We start from the raw sequence: 16,126 nt of genomic DNA on the forward strand, positions 1-16,126 counted from the left end.
CCATTGCATGAAATGTTACTGCGTTTTGTGTAATTTCTTTTTTGCTTACAGCTTCAAGAAGTGACAATACTAAAACCAACTTGGAGCCTGGATGTGCTACTAGTTCCGCTAGCAAGATGACATTCCCCAGCATTCCACAAAAAGGTTTTGTTGCATTTGATGTTGCCAGTTAAGCTGTTAAGGTCAAGTAACTGAAAATATTTCAAAAACTTGCAAAACTGGACCAAAACTAAATGCCAACGTAACTTCAATGTGAGTCTAGCAGGCCACAAGTTGGAGTAAACCAATCAAATCTGCTTTTTGTTATTCTCATGTATCGGTCATTGCCTTGCCTTCATAACATTACAAAAATACGCAGTCGCGTATGCTATTTGAATTGACATATTTATACTCAACAATTTCACAGCACTGCGGTTAGTTTTGCACTGCGTTTTTTAACACAGCACATGGTAACGCAAAGCTTCTACAAATAGTGGCTGTGTTTGTAAAAATATATATGAGTGCAAATGATTCGTCCAACCAAATGCAATTTTACAATTTCCATTGCAAATGTTGGTCTTTCTTGTTTTCCAGACAAAAGTGCGAAATTATTGGATGCCCTTTCAAGATATCTCCAATCTCAACCCAGGAATAACGATCTACTGAGTGAGTAAATGATATAAATGCCAACAGTTTAATGCGTGTTTGTAAACATTACATTTATTTATGTAACAATGGGCTGGTTTGTTACGTCACACAGTCATTGTTTGAACCGAACACTCAGTGCAGTTTTTTTATCAGTTGTTAAAAAATCTTGTAAAGGAAAGTCGTGTTTATTTCTGTCCTAATATTTTCTGATAATTTAAACGTTTTATATTGGATTGATTTGTTGGTTCTTGTGTTGATTAAATCCGACTTAAACGTGGGGAATTCTGTGCAAGAATAAAGTAAGTTTTATTTTAAATGATTTTATTAAAACTGGAAACCAGACATCTGCTTTTTAATAAACTTGTTCCTGTTTTGTTTCAGATTTATTTCTGGATTTGAAGGAAATCGAAAAATGCCATCTAAATAAACTCGCCAAGTTTTGTCCTCGGGTGTTGAATTTTTCCGGAACCCAACTTCACTTAATCCTTGAGGTTTTGTCGGAATTTTTACCAAAAGTTACAATAATCGATTTGAGGCTGTTGCTGTTGCTTGGAGCTGTGGTATTGCGACCTGAACTCCGAAGATTTAACGATTATTTGTGAAGCAATAAAAAGAATGAAATACGGGGTTTGTTCGGTTTTTCTTTATTTTCTGAATAAGTTTTTACTTGAATAAAAGCATTTTTTACCAAAGTTTTCGATTTTAAGAAAAATGACATAAAATATTTTTATTGTAGTTTAGGGAATAATTTTGTTTGTGTATTTTTTACTCTTTTCCACTTTTAATATTTGTTTATTCCGTTTTAAAGAGAATCAAAACATTTCCTACAAACAATATTTATATTTTAAATAGTTGGGATTTCTCAACCTGAATACAAACGACTTTCATCGAAGAGAAGATGGGGAAAAAATTTGTGGGATTTTACCTAAGGTTGGGAGGTGGTTGAATCTGACTTGCTGCGAATTGGATCCGGATTCGATTAAGATGGTGGAGGACGCACTTGAGAATATGGAAGATCCTGTGAGGATTTAATTTAAAAGATTTATTTGGAAATTTTAATAAAATCAAAACTTTTGTGACTTTTCAGCCGGAAGTTGTGGGTTTGGATGAAGAGCCCCCCCCCCACCTCCGATCCTGACTCCAGTGGATCGGATTCGAGTGATCCTGACTCCAGTGGTTCGGATTGAAGCAGAAGCTCAACACAAAAACTACCTCATGTTCCTCATAATTATTTGTGTTTTCGTGATTCCTCAAAAATAAATAAATTTAACAAAAACAAAACTTCCGCCATTTTTTTTTCTTCCGCAGCAGTCGCCAAGACCGAAACTTTAACGATGCCGGTAGGGGTTTTTAAACGAATAGAAATCAAATTAGGATTGAACACCGGGCCGATTTTTTTGGCAATTAAAATACGTGCAGTTCTAAAAACAAAGATTTACACGTTTGATTTAAAGATTTAATATTTTAGTTAATATCTGTTTGTAAATTGAGCACGTTACGACCAACCAATAGATGCGCGAATTTGATAAGTTTTCCAACTTCTGTCATTTCGTCAAAATTGTTTTTTTAAAACAAAGTTAAATATCATGTTCGAATAAATACAAATTGAAAAGATATCACAAAATCAAGACAGCTTATGACAAGCAACGAATTAACAATTAGGAAAACGTGATTCAGGCTTGGGAAGAGTAATTTAACGTATCCTTTGTAATTTAGTTCACTGGAATCGCAGCTAGGGCAATAAAGGAGTCTGGGCCTAGGCTACTTTTTCCGGTAGATACTCTAACACGTCACGAACGGACGATGGGGGTTTCCCCGGCTCTTGCGTAGCTACTTAAACTCGCGTTTTCACGAGACTAAGCAATAGTACAACTCCAATATTAGGTTCATTATAGCACAAACCTTATTACGTACAAAGAGCGTCATGTTTTTTTGCGGGATTTGTTTGAAGACCGTGAATTTCGACACATGTGTACCATTGTCTATCAGCACGCGGTGAACGAAAGAGTATTGTCGCCGCACAATACATGTATATACTAAAAAAGGCCCAAAGCGTATATAACTATCTTATGACCGAGAGTTAAAACCAAAGACATTGTAATCACGCGTTCAACGCATGTCCAAGTTGTGATGTCCAATAAAACGACATGGGAAAAAAGAAGAACTCATTTCCGCTTTAGGTCAATTCCTGATCGGACAATTTAATAGGAAAAACCTGCCGAGCTGGTGGCAGGTGAAAAAATTGTAGCCGGTAGAAGCAGCCACATTATAGTTGTGTTATAAACCATGTAATTTGTGAAATAAAGCCATATAGGTAACTTAGGCACAAAAACTAACTGCGTAAATCAAGTTAAAATAATTATAGGCATTTCTTTGCCAAAATTTAAACACAAGTACTTCTTTCGCAAATGATAAATAAAGCTTAAATAAACATAACTACTTTTAGTTATTCGGAAAACAAAGTCAACCTAAACATAAACAACCTATTTAGGGCACTTAGATAATCAAGCTATATAAATAACTGACGTAATCGACCAAATCGGCCAACTTCAAGTTGCATTAAAGTTGCGCAACAACTCCAAATAAGGTATCAATACGTGTGGCCAAACGCAGACCACATAAGCAGAGCGCCTGCCAAATCAGTGTGTTTTAATTGTTGCTGTGTAAGGGTCTAGGCTGTTGGTTCTGCTTTAGTGCTCTCCATGTTTTGAAGAAACTTCTGTGCTGTATTATATTACTGGATTATAAACAATAAACGGATTTATGAACAACTTTGAACTGGTTTGAAGCTTGGTGGATATATGTGCTTAGCTGGGAGTTAGACTACTTAGAAGACGCACAGACTTGTGTAAAGGAGTTCTTTAACTCCAACAGTAACCTTGAGATAGCGAAGGCAAGTTGCCTACGAGGCCGAGTTGCCATCGAGACTCAGTCGCCTCCTTTGGCTGCGAGGCCCGAGACGCAGTCGTACCCCACGGTCCCGCAGCGGGGGCGTACGCCGACAGTATCGACCACTTTTTTCCGACAAGTCGGAGCGAGATATGCAAAATAACCCCACCTGCTGGTATGTTTCAAACTAAAGGCAATGGGTTAACCAGACCCAACGCTCTACCAACTGAGCTACGCGATTTCAGAGATTTGAAGGTAGTTTATAATGGTCAAGATACACTGGTGAGTCAGCACACAACTAACGATCTACACATATACATCACTAACCATACCACGCAGAAATATATCGCGATACCATATGTGAAGGTTGGCTATTGCAGATGAGGTTGCCAAGTACGGGTTTTCACAGTAGAGCGACCCTGTCCAGTTCCTGCGTTAGTAATTCGTGCAACCATAAACAAACATGTATTTGCCTGCGGTCGAGTCAAGACATCAGCTTGCATTCATTTTTATTGATTTTACAGACAGTGATATCTGCATGTTATAGGAATATCGTTTTTTTGACACTGTTTTATCCAAGTTGCCACACAGTTGGAATGTCCCCCGAAACAACAGCCTTGACAATATGTGTGGAGTCCGCGCACTTGAAGCTGACAGTAGAAACACGTGACTGGTTTGTTTTTGTGTTCCGCATCAATGCGTCTGTCACATGACCAGGGGTTACTCTGGGGCATTCGTTGTTGGCAGACTTGGCAGCCCAGAGTGAAAGTTGAAGAGGATGAGAGAGATTGGATTGCAGGAACTCGGCTCATTTTTACAACCTGAACGAAAATTACTTTCATCAACAAATGCGAAAAATAGTTTAATCTGATGTCCTGGTGCAAGTTTCAAACTAAAAGTAATTGTATTGGTAATGGCATAACATAAAATAAAAACTAAAAAATTAACAAGAAAAGAATTAACTGCAAATGGAAACAAAACATACAGTAGTTATTCCACCTGAGCATGTTGTATCCATAACCTGTTCTTTGCCAACAAATCAAGGTAGGAGTTTTGCCAATGATCAACTGTCTCAACATCAATAGGAAGGTTATATGTGGATGGATAGGATGACATTGCAAGCAGCATACACACTGGACTTTGCACATCATTCATTCCAGCAAAAATCTGAAAATACATTGAATACAACACATGTAGCATGTTGAGACCTGTGAATGTTTTGAGAAAATAATAAAATAAATTCAACACAAGAACTATTTTTGAGTGAATAAACATTCTTGTAAAGACTTTTTGCCTATGTACAAGCAGTTGGCAGATTATTTTATCTCATTGTCTGGTAAGTGTTAGTTCTGTTGTTTCAAAATATGCTGTTGATAAATTGTTGTATTTCTTTGTCAATTTTTGAAAATGCAATGTTTTGTCGGAATGTTTTGAACTGCACAAACTCACTCTAATTGCTGACAGGCAATCTCTTCTTTAATTGAATCGAGTGGAGCCGGCCAGAGAGTGGGACACACACTGATGACTCCATCTGAGATGTTAAGCTCCTCATCAGCAGGAGATGTTGAGGAAGAAGAATTCATCTCCTTGGTAACGACCTTCTCATGCCACCTCCCACCGTGAGCAGTCAGGATTCGTTTTTCAGATTCGTTTTCAATGTTCATTCCAGAAGGTGCATCTATTCGACAAAACTTTGATATCGCGTCCAGTTCGATGTCCTGAAAAAGACAGGAGATTGTTTCTTACATCTTTCATTACTTAGGGTGTGGTGCAACCTTAAAACTGTGTTCACAGCAACCATATGTTTAGCAACTCAGAACACTGCGGCCTATCTATCTATATATATCGATCACACCTCTCTGTTGGAACGCTTCAGTTGGAACGAGATATTCGTGCTCAGACAAAAACTCAGCTTCTGATGTTATTCCACCATAACCAAACCTAAATCATTAAACTAGATTACAGACTATAATTTCCACTACATGTTTTAATTTTGGACATCTTGGTGTTTAATTGTAGATAACACCGTGAATTTTGTTGCGGATGCAGCAACAGGAAAGCATGATAATATATTCTTTTACTAGTTTTTTGCACAATTGTGTTGCAACAAACTTTGCATGATTTTATATTTGAGAATAATATCTCTAAACTACCCGGGATCATCATCTGTCATGTAGAGATCAGGTTCTGATTGTCGTCCCCGAGCGATATCAGTGAGATAATCTTCTACCTCAAGTCTTCCATCATCAGAACGTTGATCAGCTTCCCCACCATGGATTGCTGAACCATTCAATGCTTGCGAACCATGCAGTTCACCCTACAGCAAACACAAACCAGTCATTGTGAGTGGAAGCAATCTTGTTAACATTCATATCCAACGATTAGTGATAATCAATATTTGCCATGCCATGTTATGAACAAATACTGGTTTAACTTTAGAAAATCATTTTGTTTTTAAAAAAACCATGGTCACAAGAATCCTTCGAATCCACCCCCATAAAAAAACATGGCATAATTATATATATTCCTACAACTGTCTGCATACCATGCATTTCGCAACTACTTATAAGGTGAAGATCTGTAACAAATGTTTATTAGCACATATTACGTCACTAAAACCACCTCACCTTTTTCACATTGAGTGAGTGCCTTTTGTTTTTTGCCTCTGCTTTTTCCAACTTTTCTGAAACTTCAGGTTGTGATTTGTTCAAATGAATCTCTTTGTTGAAAAACACTCCAAGCAATTTCCACGTGCGAGCAACATTACAGAATCCACCTTTTAAAGCAACATCAGAGTTGTGCAAGCAAAGCTCTTCGAAAGTCATTTTTGTCCCACTTCCATCTAAAACATAGTTTTTCGCAACAAACCTAAATTGGTTAAGAGTTAATTGCTCTACAACAGAGTCTGTCATAGTGGGATAATCATCAAAGTCAGAACTTGGTTTTTAATCAGACTTGGTGCTTGAAAATATTCTGAATTTTGATCTGGAATTAAGAAAGTTGTTTTATCTTTGAAATGCAACTGGTGAAGAAGGACTGGAAATACTCAAACCGTCCAAATCAATCACGTCTTTTGATCCAGTCTTCCATCCAAATATTGTTGGTAATTTTGAAGCAGAACCAGTGGGACTCTGTGCCCTGGGTGTTGATGCTGTGGCGTGACTTGCGTGGGCGATATGACCACATGAGCTGATGGCAAGTCCACTACTCATGGCCTGCTTAGCTGGACAAGAAGCGTCAAGTAATGAATGCATCATGAGACGGCCATCTTTCGAACATGACAAAATAAAATTTGGATCTGACTTTTTCCAAACTATTCCAGAGGGGCTGTCTGTGTGATCCTTAAAATATGTTTAGTTCATTCTTTAAACAGAAAAATAATCAAAAAACAAATGGTTGTTTGATACAACTACAATTATAATTCATACCTGGAAATGAGCAAATGGGACATATTTCCTATGCAGATGCCAAATGTTCACGCTGAATTCAAGCATCATAGATATAGTAGCAAGTTGCTCTGGATGGTGGGGTCTCCATTTAACCGAAGCTACGGACGACATGGTTGGAACATTGTTTATTTCTTTCTCCCTGTTGTTTTCAATCGACCAAACCTGGAATGTGACAAGTGCAAACATTGGAAAACAATATTTAACACGGACAATGATTAGATCCGTTACCAGAAATGACACGAAAAGCACCTTTCACAGATGCAAAAACAGAGTTGAAAACTTATTCGTGTTATTACAATCACTCACCTTAACCATGTTATCACGCCCTCCAGTGGCAAGAGTCATTTTATGATCTGGATCAGGGTGCCAGTCGAGAGTATACACAGATCCCTTGTGTGCGATAAACTGGTGAACGTAACCTGTAGGTCGCCTGTAATCCCATATCTAGTAACAACAACAACCAAAATTAACATGAAAACTTTTGGTGCAATATTCTAATTTGGTCTCACTAAAATGCTGAGTTTGCATTTAAACTGAGAACATTTTTAGTATCACAAGCACTGGTTTACTGTTTCACTGGAAGGACATACCAACTATTTCAAAAAAACTACATTTTGAATTGGTTTCATATGTTACAATATAACAGTGAGGGGATTTAAAAAAATCAATTTATTGTAAGATTCCTTGAGTCGGTTTGAGTTGTTTTATTTATTCCATGACATCCATGTGTTTCTGGCATTATTGTTTTATTATATTTCCATGGTAACATGTTCACAACATGACAGCATTAAATATCCAGATTCAGTCGAAAATTGGCTGCAGGTATTTTTGTATAAGTTAGCACACCCCTAAAACTTACTTGTACATAACCATTATCGAAGCTAGCAGCAAAAATAAAATATTCATGAGGATTGAACTGAACACTTCTCACGCCATCAGCTTTGCTTTGAAACGTGTAGGTACTTTCCCTTCTCCTCAAATCAAACAGCTTCATCGTTCCGTCCTTTAAAAAACAAATGATACAATATGGCTTCTAAGCTTGTTATTTGAATAAACACATATTTTTATAAACTTTACACTCTGCTTTGACTTGTTTGCAGCCAAAAGCAAAATATCACTTGTGATGCATATATTTTCTTACAGAAAAATGTACATGCTCTGCTCCTGTAAGAAGTGTTACAAGTTACATTGGGCACGAAAATAAACTTTAACGAACAAGATTTGCTGATTGCGAAAAAGGCTTGTGTCATATGACAATGCAAATTTAAAAAACTTGTCTAACGGTCTTGACAGGTCCCATCTACATAAGAAACACATTTTTATTTCAAAACCACCCATATATAAAACACCTGTGATCCACTTAGCAAAAGATTTCCTTCTGAGTTGTGAAACGAAACTTTGGTGACCGTGCGACGATGTTCAGACAATATAGCGAGCTTCTTCTCACGACCAGGAGTGTTTAAATCCCAAGCTACAACCGCTCCATTAGTAGCAGCAGTTGCGATCAAATTTTAATCCACGGGACTCCAACCCACGTCAGAACAACTCATGTTCAAACCCTGAAATGAAAAAACAAGACATTTTAATTAATTGTGTGTGTGTGAACTAATTATGCTGATGAACAGCAATTGTAATCTTGAAAAATTAGGTTAAGAATGCAGCCACAGGTAAAAGCTAATTTGATTTCAATAACTTATGATGTATTATTTTGTTGGGTGGTAACTGGCTTTGGCCAGTCATGAGTAAAGAAAAATACCAATATTCCTCCCTTAAAAATACAACAGCAATTGCAAAAACCTACACTTATAACATGAAACGAAACACAATCAGCACTATCAAACTTAGTGGCACACATTAATTCCATCGGAGCAAACCTGTTTTCTTCCAACATGAAGATTAAGGTGCTCGCTGAAACCATTAACCTCATCAACATGATAATCTTTCAACAGAGACCTTCCAGCGATGACCACTTTACTGTTGTCCTTACTGAGGCAAAGTGCATTCACTGCTGTTCCAACATCTATTGAAACGGCTTTGTTTCTCTTCATAATTTCAAGTTTTCCGATGAAATATGCAGTGTTTTATATTTAATATCACTTCCACAACACATAAGCACTTTGGTTTACAGAAGACAAGGTCATGAAATTTATTGTATATTTAAAGAACAACACACTGGCTCTGTTTGCCTTTGCAAATTTTTGATAAAATTACACAATAACAACAATTATTCCAATCCGACCCAGAAAAACCATTTAAGCGCAGATGCAAAGGTGATTTTTCACAGATAAAGAAACCTGCTTACGGTTAACTACATAAGTACTGTAGCAGCAAGTTCTTAAACAAACTAATTCCCGAGAAAATGTAAACAAAACAAATTCGTCTCTTGCACGCTTCAGTGATTTTCCAACACGATAACTTTTCTGGAAAATACTTTTACACCTGGTCACAAAGTTTTTTCCAAACTTGATCCACATATAAACCTATGCAACATAGAAATCTGTGCGAATATTAACGCTACGATTTCGTGTAGTATTTCAAGTTAAATTTACAAACAAAAATAACAGATGGTGGCCCTGTTTACACCTAATCATTAAAATTTGCTCGGAATTCTGTTTTACACAGACTTATACGTGGATCAAGTTTGGAAAAAACTTTGTTACCCAGTGTAGTAGCATTTTCCAACTGTTCTAATGCTGATTGCTGACTTGCAATAATTACCTAATTTTTTTTTGTACACACAAAATAGGCAGATTGAATCAAGTTGATATACATTTTGCATGAACGAGCAATATTCTATATTACAAATATTCGGTTGGAAGCCAACAATTTATTGTAGTAAAGCTACTCGATTTCTACAAAACCTTAAGTTAAATATGCATATGTCTAACTTTGTCAAACATTCTTTACTAAGTACACACGATGCAATTATGAGTAAAAAAATATTACATCAGTGGAAGAATCTGGGATGTTCACAGTTTTATAAATCTCACAAAACGTGTCACTTCAAAAGAAAATGTAAGAACATAAAAAAACAGCATCGTATCTTTCACATAATACAGGAAGCATGCAAATTTTCACAGTGAAATATTTACAAACTACACGAACTTGTCGCGCAACTGCATACAATGTTTATAACCTGACAAGAAAAGAAAAACAGGAAAATGTTGTTCTAAAATAAGTAAAACAAAGGAACAGAAAAGTTTTATTTGTTTGCAGAAACTTTTCTGTTGGCCGGGGAAATCGAACGTGCTCTCATCGTCCGGTGAACAGCTCTGAAAAAATCCACATTTCAGTGTTCCTGTATTTTAACGTACACTACGAGGCATTTCCTACCCGTTAACATATAAGTTGTTTCCCCTCGTTTGCGCTGTTTGAGGTCTTGACGGCCCTGAATAAAGAAAGCTTGATATTTTTATGATTGAAACAAACCCCAGAACTTTTGCTGCATGAAAGCTTGAGTCTAAGATCAGTAGAAATGTACGTTAACACAAATTGTAACGAACTTACTCCTCTTTTCTTTAACAATCGGCAAACCGATGGTCGCCTGTCGTTTAAACTCGGCTACAAACTCATCAGACACTTTTCCATCTTCACCCAAATTATCCGTAAGAGTGACGTAAAGGCCTTCAGTCGCTCTACATGACGTCATCAACTCTCTGCTCGCCGTTCGGTTGAAAGATAAATATCCTAAAAATGTCAACATAAAGTTTAAACCACGTGGAAATAGATAAATGTCAATATAATACATAAGGTAATAGGGAAACCAAGTGCATGTTTTCCTAAACAATCTCACGTTATTTTGTCACCCGACAACTCCATAGAAATCATATATAGACAGCCAACCTAATGCCTGGGCAGCAGTTTGTCGAATCAACTGATTCTCCGACTTCACTTTACCAAGAAGTTTCTCCACAGCGCCGCAAGTGACGATGGCTTCAGGAACGCCCGCCCTCGTGTGGGCGAGTGACGCAAGATAATCCGCTGTAATACGTCATCATTACGTCATCTTTCTTTCATGTGAAACTACAAATCACCCAAAAAGTCGAATATATATTTCAACACGTACCTGCCATTGCCACTACGTCATCGTTGACGTCATCGAGGAAGTTGACGAGCGTAATGACGCCTCTAGCGGAAGATTCGACAAGGGAAGTGTTTGTTATGATGCGAGCGAGAACAACCAGCTGTTAAATACACAACTGCTATAACTTAAAACCACTTCCTCCACGCTTTCGTCCCACATAAACCACAAGGTTTAGATTATTGCATGAGGTTTTAATTCATCTCACAAAGCTTTCTTAGATACAAGATATTTCTTTCCAACTTTACCTGAAAAGCTGCGGTAGTTTTAAAAATCGGATCCTTGCACCGAAATAAATCCTCAAACGTTATGAGGCTCAAACCACCCAAGCGTGAAATCCGTTGTTGTTGTTGGATTCGGTTGAATGCGAACATGGTTAGAGCGGATACTGCTTGTAATTTCACCGCCTTAGAAAGAACAAAACAATTGTTAGTAAAAATTACTTCCAATTCGTTCACACATAAACTATGCACACGCAATTAACTTTATCGCCAATTATTTGTACGTAAATTTCAATAGAAAGTAAATACCCTGGCTTAAAGCAAGCTTCGCAGATTCAACAGGAGTTGTGGGAAACAAGTAGTAGAGGTGGGGATTACCCACCCGGTACTATATATTGAGCATTCTTTATTACATCACAAAGGTTTTACAACAAACCCACCATACTGGGCGAGTTGCAGACTTGCAGAATAATTTCGAATCCGAATCCGTCCAATTCGTTCAGTTTGTCTTCGTTCTCCTGACAACCGCTAACAAGACACGATAAACAATGGAGAAGATCGACCTTTAGAACAAACATCTTTTGTTTAATCGCGACTCTATGACGTAATTTCTGGCATCGCGTCACCTGCATCTTCTCGTCACGTGACGTTTTCCACACTCTGTTGACCAGCAGCTCAATGGCGCCCTCTTCGGCAATTGTGAGTTGAGAGTTCTTGTTGTTTATGTGGGGTTCTTGTTGTTTAAGTGAAATAATAATAAACAAATTTATCGAAAACAAACTTTAGAAAATTCACTGATTTTACAAACACAAAAAATTGCCTTCAGAAATGCACGTTACAGAGGTAGGAAAAATTGTCACGCACCAATGCACATCTGGTTGATAGCGTCCAGTGTTCCCATGACGACTTTCCGACTGGTTTTCTCCAACCTGAGCAACCGGATGAGCGGAGGGATAGTGTTGTCACGTGACAAACGCGCCTGACTCGATGAACTTTTCCAGCTCCATGCTGCAACCGCCTGGCCACCTACAAACGAGTCAATACATTCCAGCCATTGACATCATAAAATCGTTTTGCTAAAATACTCCGCGAAGAATTTGTTGAGCGACAACTTCCACTGATTGGGATCTTGTGTTTCCTGAAGTCATTTTGTTTTACCGTCATACACTTTTTTGATTTTTAATATTATTCGTTTGTTTTATTTCAAATATCAGAAATAAAGCAACTTTTTACCGATCAACTGAAGCGTGTCGGATTTGCTGAGTAACATGTCAATTATTTGACTCGTCCCGATTCTGCGAGCAATTGCTCTCTGCTGCTCAGGGTGGTGACCGGCCAACGACCACAGTGCGCATGCGCCGTGTTCCTTCACCTCATCCGACCAAATCTGTTACGAAAATGACAGTTGATGGAAATCTTTACATTGGGTTGATTAATATTTTTTTTCAAAATGGAAAGGAAAAATCAAAAAATGCCGTAAAAGAGTTCCACTAAAAGTCACAAGGTTTCAATAAAAAAATTCTTTAAACTTGACAAACTTGATTTTTGTAACTTCATTCTCTACTTACTTGAAACAGACGACACAGAGCGGTCGGAGCTTCTTCTAACGACGCCTCGTGTTGGGCTCCCTGGTTCCCTCTAGTAATGCATCCAACAGCAAGCGCAGCTTTCATCTGAGCGGGAATGCAATGACCTCGCAATATCGCCACCAGCGGCGCTAAGACTCCGATTTGAACAAACTCGTTCTGCGTGAAATCTTCGGTTAACTTTTCAACTTTCTGACATTTAGAAAACAACAAAAAAGACCAATTTAATATTTCCATAAATCTTTTGTAAAAACAACACCGGCCAAACAAAATGATTACTGCAAGCAATATAAACAACGACTTCACTTCTTGACTGAAAATATTCAGTTCTTCAACAGGTTCAAAATCCCGCAAGTGTGGATTAATATTTATGATCACAATTCACAACAAGCTTCATTCCCACACCCGTTATACCTGGTTGTCATCGCAAACAGCGGCAATCGCGTCAGCAGTCGCCGTCTGAAGCGAATCGTCCTTCACCGTGAGAAAATCAACCAGGAACCCGGAAGCTCCACACTCCATAATTCTCCGCTGGATGTCGCCCGCACCACTCGTGTCTCCCCGACAGAGTGAAGCCAGGGTGTTGATGACGTTGACAAGCACATTCACAACCTGGAACAATACAAGCTGGAAAGTTACAATTACCTCAAATCCCATGGGAAGTATACGACGGACGTGAGGCATCGGTTTTAAACCAACTGCAATAAATTTAATCCAGAATTCCCCTCCTGTTATTTCTGACTCACGTCAACTTGGAGGAGTTCAACTAACGGCCGGATACCACCATGTGCGACGATGCGTGACGCGTTGTCATCCACGTGAGCGAGATCCGAGAGAACGACGGAAGAACGCGATTAAATCTCGCATCTCTCATCCGTAGATTCCAGATCCTGGTGCTCCGGATCAAGATCGTGGGATGCCATGGGTTTTAACAGAGAAATAAGAGCTGCGAAAAATAGTCCCCGATTGAAAAGAAACAAGTCTGACCAATCGACGGCATATTCAATATATTTTACACTTAACTTAATCAAATGCTGTACGATAAGCAGACATTGCACAAATTACATAATTTTTACGCAAAGTTACTGCAGACATGAACAGAAAACGTGATACATAAAATAGCACCGATAAAATCATGAGGGTTTCCGAGTCAGACACACAATTTCTCTTACGTTTTTAAGTGATTTTCAGAAAAATACTGAACAGGTATTCAACTACGATTTCTATCCTGACAAAAGTGAAATATTAACCACGTGACTTAACACCTACTTGGAATCGCGCCAGCGTTCGCAATCTCAACTCTGACGTCATCCTGTTCCGACATGAGGCAAATAACAGAACAAGCGAGTGATCTTAAGGGAGAAGTCGTCTCGTCTTCCAAATCCTTCCCTAAACCTTCAACACAAATGTTCACTGAGTCCTCGACCACAAAGTTCGATGGTTTGGGATTTCTGGAGTTACAACTTGGACGCCAACCACAAACACACACTCAGTGCATCCGCGTAAAGATTTAACGAAGCTTATTGCGGGAATAAAAACGTTGCAGCGACATTTAGCGGCAAACAACACACGTCTTTTAGTGAGTGCCAGTCAGGTTTAGTGGGTGTTTCGACCATTAGGTCTCATCCGTGCAGCTTTGGGGGCCAGTGACGAAACATCCGGGCGAACACCACGCACAGTCGCCGGGATAGCTTTAAATTTAATTTATCCGACGAAAAACATGTGCCCACATTGACCACAGTTAAAAACGAACCAGAATCAAGGGACATGGTTCCTGACTTGGGTCTTCTTCTTGCGCTCCGGAGCAAATTAACAAGAGGAGGAACTGCATCAGCCGCCAACAGAGGGCGCCAGTAAGTCGGTGTGCGATGAAGCAGAACCTCGAGGCAACGAAGCAAAGCGTCTTGGCGGGAAACGAATCGGCATTCCAGCATTTCTTAAATAGAGAATTTGTTTTTTGTGAGGTTGCGATAATGTTAGGGAATAATAAATAAATTAATTGTCACATTTTCCACACACAGAGTTTCCGACTTATTTCGGAAATAAACAAAATTTTCTCAAAATTACAACATACAACCGATGGAACCAAAGTTCCTTAAAGAGTCATCCACCCTGCTAATAAATTCACAAATACATACGCAAATACGCAAAAAGCATCTTCAGCGTAATTTCAGTACGTAATCCTGGTGCTATTACGCAACAATGACGTCACTCACCAACCAAAGATGGCCACACGTTTAAACTTTCCTCGTCAACACCATCCTTCCTCCCCTCCAAACTAATCAAATATTTGATGACGTCAGTGTGGTAACTGAGGGCTGCTCTTTGCACGGGACACGGGACCGTCATTGTTGACGTCACGCGATCGCACGGTGGCGCCAGACTTGATGAGAAATTTGAGGCAATCGAGCGCTCCACTTGAGGCAGCAACGAGCAGTGGTGTAGCGTTGTCCCTGTTTCAACAACATTGGTGAAGGCGCTCGACGTTATATTAAGCAGAAAAAGCCTGATCGGGATTCATGGCAAGGAGAGTCAGGGTTCGAACCCCGGTGTGGCAAAAAATCAGCAGCTGTTTTTCATTAAATTCCCATTTTCGTGACGTATTTGTTTCATTGATGACGAAATTAGCAGTGGTTGGATACCGGGTTAGTTTAAATAAGTGCATATACACAGGGATGAGTCAGACCTAACCCAAATATCGTACGTGGAATGCGCTCCACTCAGATTGTAACAACGTCGCTAGGAATCACACACCTGTTTATATAATAATGTCACTGTTTCTTTTGAGACCAATTAGAATTGATGACGCAACTCTAGCAATATATGATAAATGTGCGGCAAGTTGAATGTAAAAATAAACTAGGTTGATATGTACTGGTTAGTACAGTAATTATGGATGTGTGTTAGATCTGCGGATACATGCACGCACTGTTTCATTTTATAAAGTCTTATCAGTGCAGCTGGTGACTGTGGCACTGGGGCAGCTTGGATACTGTCAGGGACACAGATTTTAACTTTGTGGTGTCTGTGGTGTAAGTGTGCATGGTAGTCTACAAGGTAGCCCAGTGCCACAGTCACACCAAACTGCACTAATGAGACCTTATAGGATGAAATATTGTGTGCAAGTGTCTGCAGTTCTCATGGATTATTATGGCTCTTTACTGCTTGTAAGGAAGAAACACATTTTGTGCTTGTTTTGTATTTGGACCGATTCTGTTTGAAGTCAGAATACTGCACTTCATTATAGATTTAAAATTTAAGCTGGTTTAGTGC

General features: G+C 38.7%; 2 protein-coding genes and 2 pseudogenes across 3 annotated transcripts in view; 2 read left to right on the forward strand and 2 right to left on the reverse strand.

Moving 5' to 3' along the window:
• The window catches only part of LOC145903197 (protein NLRC3-like), a 223,617-nt gene extending 221,722 nt beyond the window's left edge, over positions 1-1,895 (forward strand). The window contains exon 10 of the mRNA XM_082991264.1: positions 1,742-1,895. Coding sequence (XP_082847390.1) covers positions 1,742-1,814 — 73 coding nt within the window. The 3' untranslated portion in view covers positions 1,815-1,895. The remainder of the gene's footprint in view (positions 1-1,741) is intronic.
• Positions 58-1,613, forward strand: LOC145903857 (uncharacterized). The gene is made up of 4 exons (XM_082992031.1): positions 58-144; positions 574-645; positions 1,009-1,254; positions 1,480-1,613. The coding sequence occupies exons 1-3, from the start codon at positions 117-119 to the stop codon at positions 1,227-1,229; spliced, it is 321 nt and encodes a 106-aa protein (XP_082848157.1). The 5' UTR covers positions 58-116; the 3' UTR covers positions 1,230-1,254; positions 1,480-1,613.
• A 2,113-nt stretch (positions 1,896-4,008) lies between the features above and the next one.
• Positions 4,009-9,282, reverse strand: LOC145902757 (GATOR2 complex protein WDR24-like; annotated as a pseudogene). Its single transcript, XR_014402625.1, has 11 exons — positions 8,840-9,282; positions 8,315-8,524; positions 7,825-7,968; positions 7,272-7,409; positions 6,945-7,127; positions 6,144-6,857; positions 5,670-5,833; positions 5,370-5,457; positions 4,962-5,234; positions 4,516-4,683; positions 4,009-4,337 (listed from the first exon to the last, which is right to left on the reverse strand). The product of XR_014402625.1 is annotated as a GATOR2 complex protein WDR24-like (transcript).
• Positions 9,283-10,294: 1,012 nt separating this feature from the next.
• On the reverse strand, positions 10,295-15,897 carry LOC145903198 (ankyrin and armadillo repeat-containing protein-like; annotated as a pseudogene).
• Between the last annotated feature and the right edge of the window lie 229 nt (positions 15,898-16,126).

Source organism: Ascidia mentula, chromosome 5 (genome assembly GCF_947561715.1).
Source record: "Ascidia mentula chromosome 5, kaAscMent1.1, whole genome shotgun sequence".
Taxonomy (NCBI): domain Eukaryota; kingdom Metazoa; phylum Chordata; class Ascidiacea; order Phlebobranchia; family Ascidiidae; genus Ascidia; species Ascidia mentula.

Excerpts from the sequence above, each read along its gene's own strand:
- LOC145903857 (XM_082992031.1), top strand. The coding sequence starts at position 117 with ATGACATTCCCCAGCATTCCACAAAAAG. Across the intron at positions 145-573 it reads CCCCAGCATTCCACAAAAAG|ACAAAAGTGCGAAATTATTG; the intron begins GTTTTGTTGCAT and ends CTTGTTTTCCAG. Across the intron at positions 646-1,008 it reads CAGGAATAACGATCTACTGA|ATTTATTTCTGGATTTGAAG; the intron begins GTGAGTAAATGA and ends GTTTTGTTTCAG.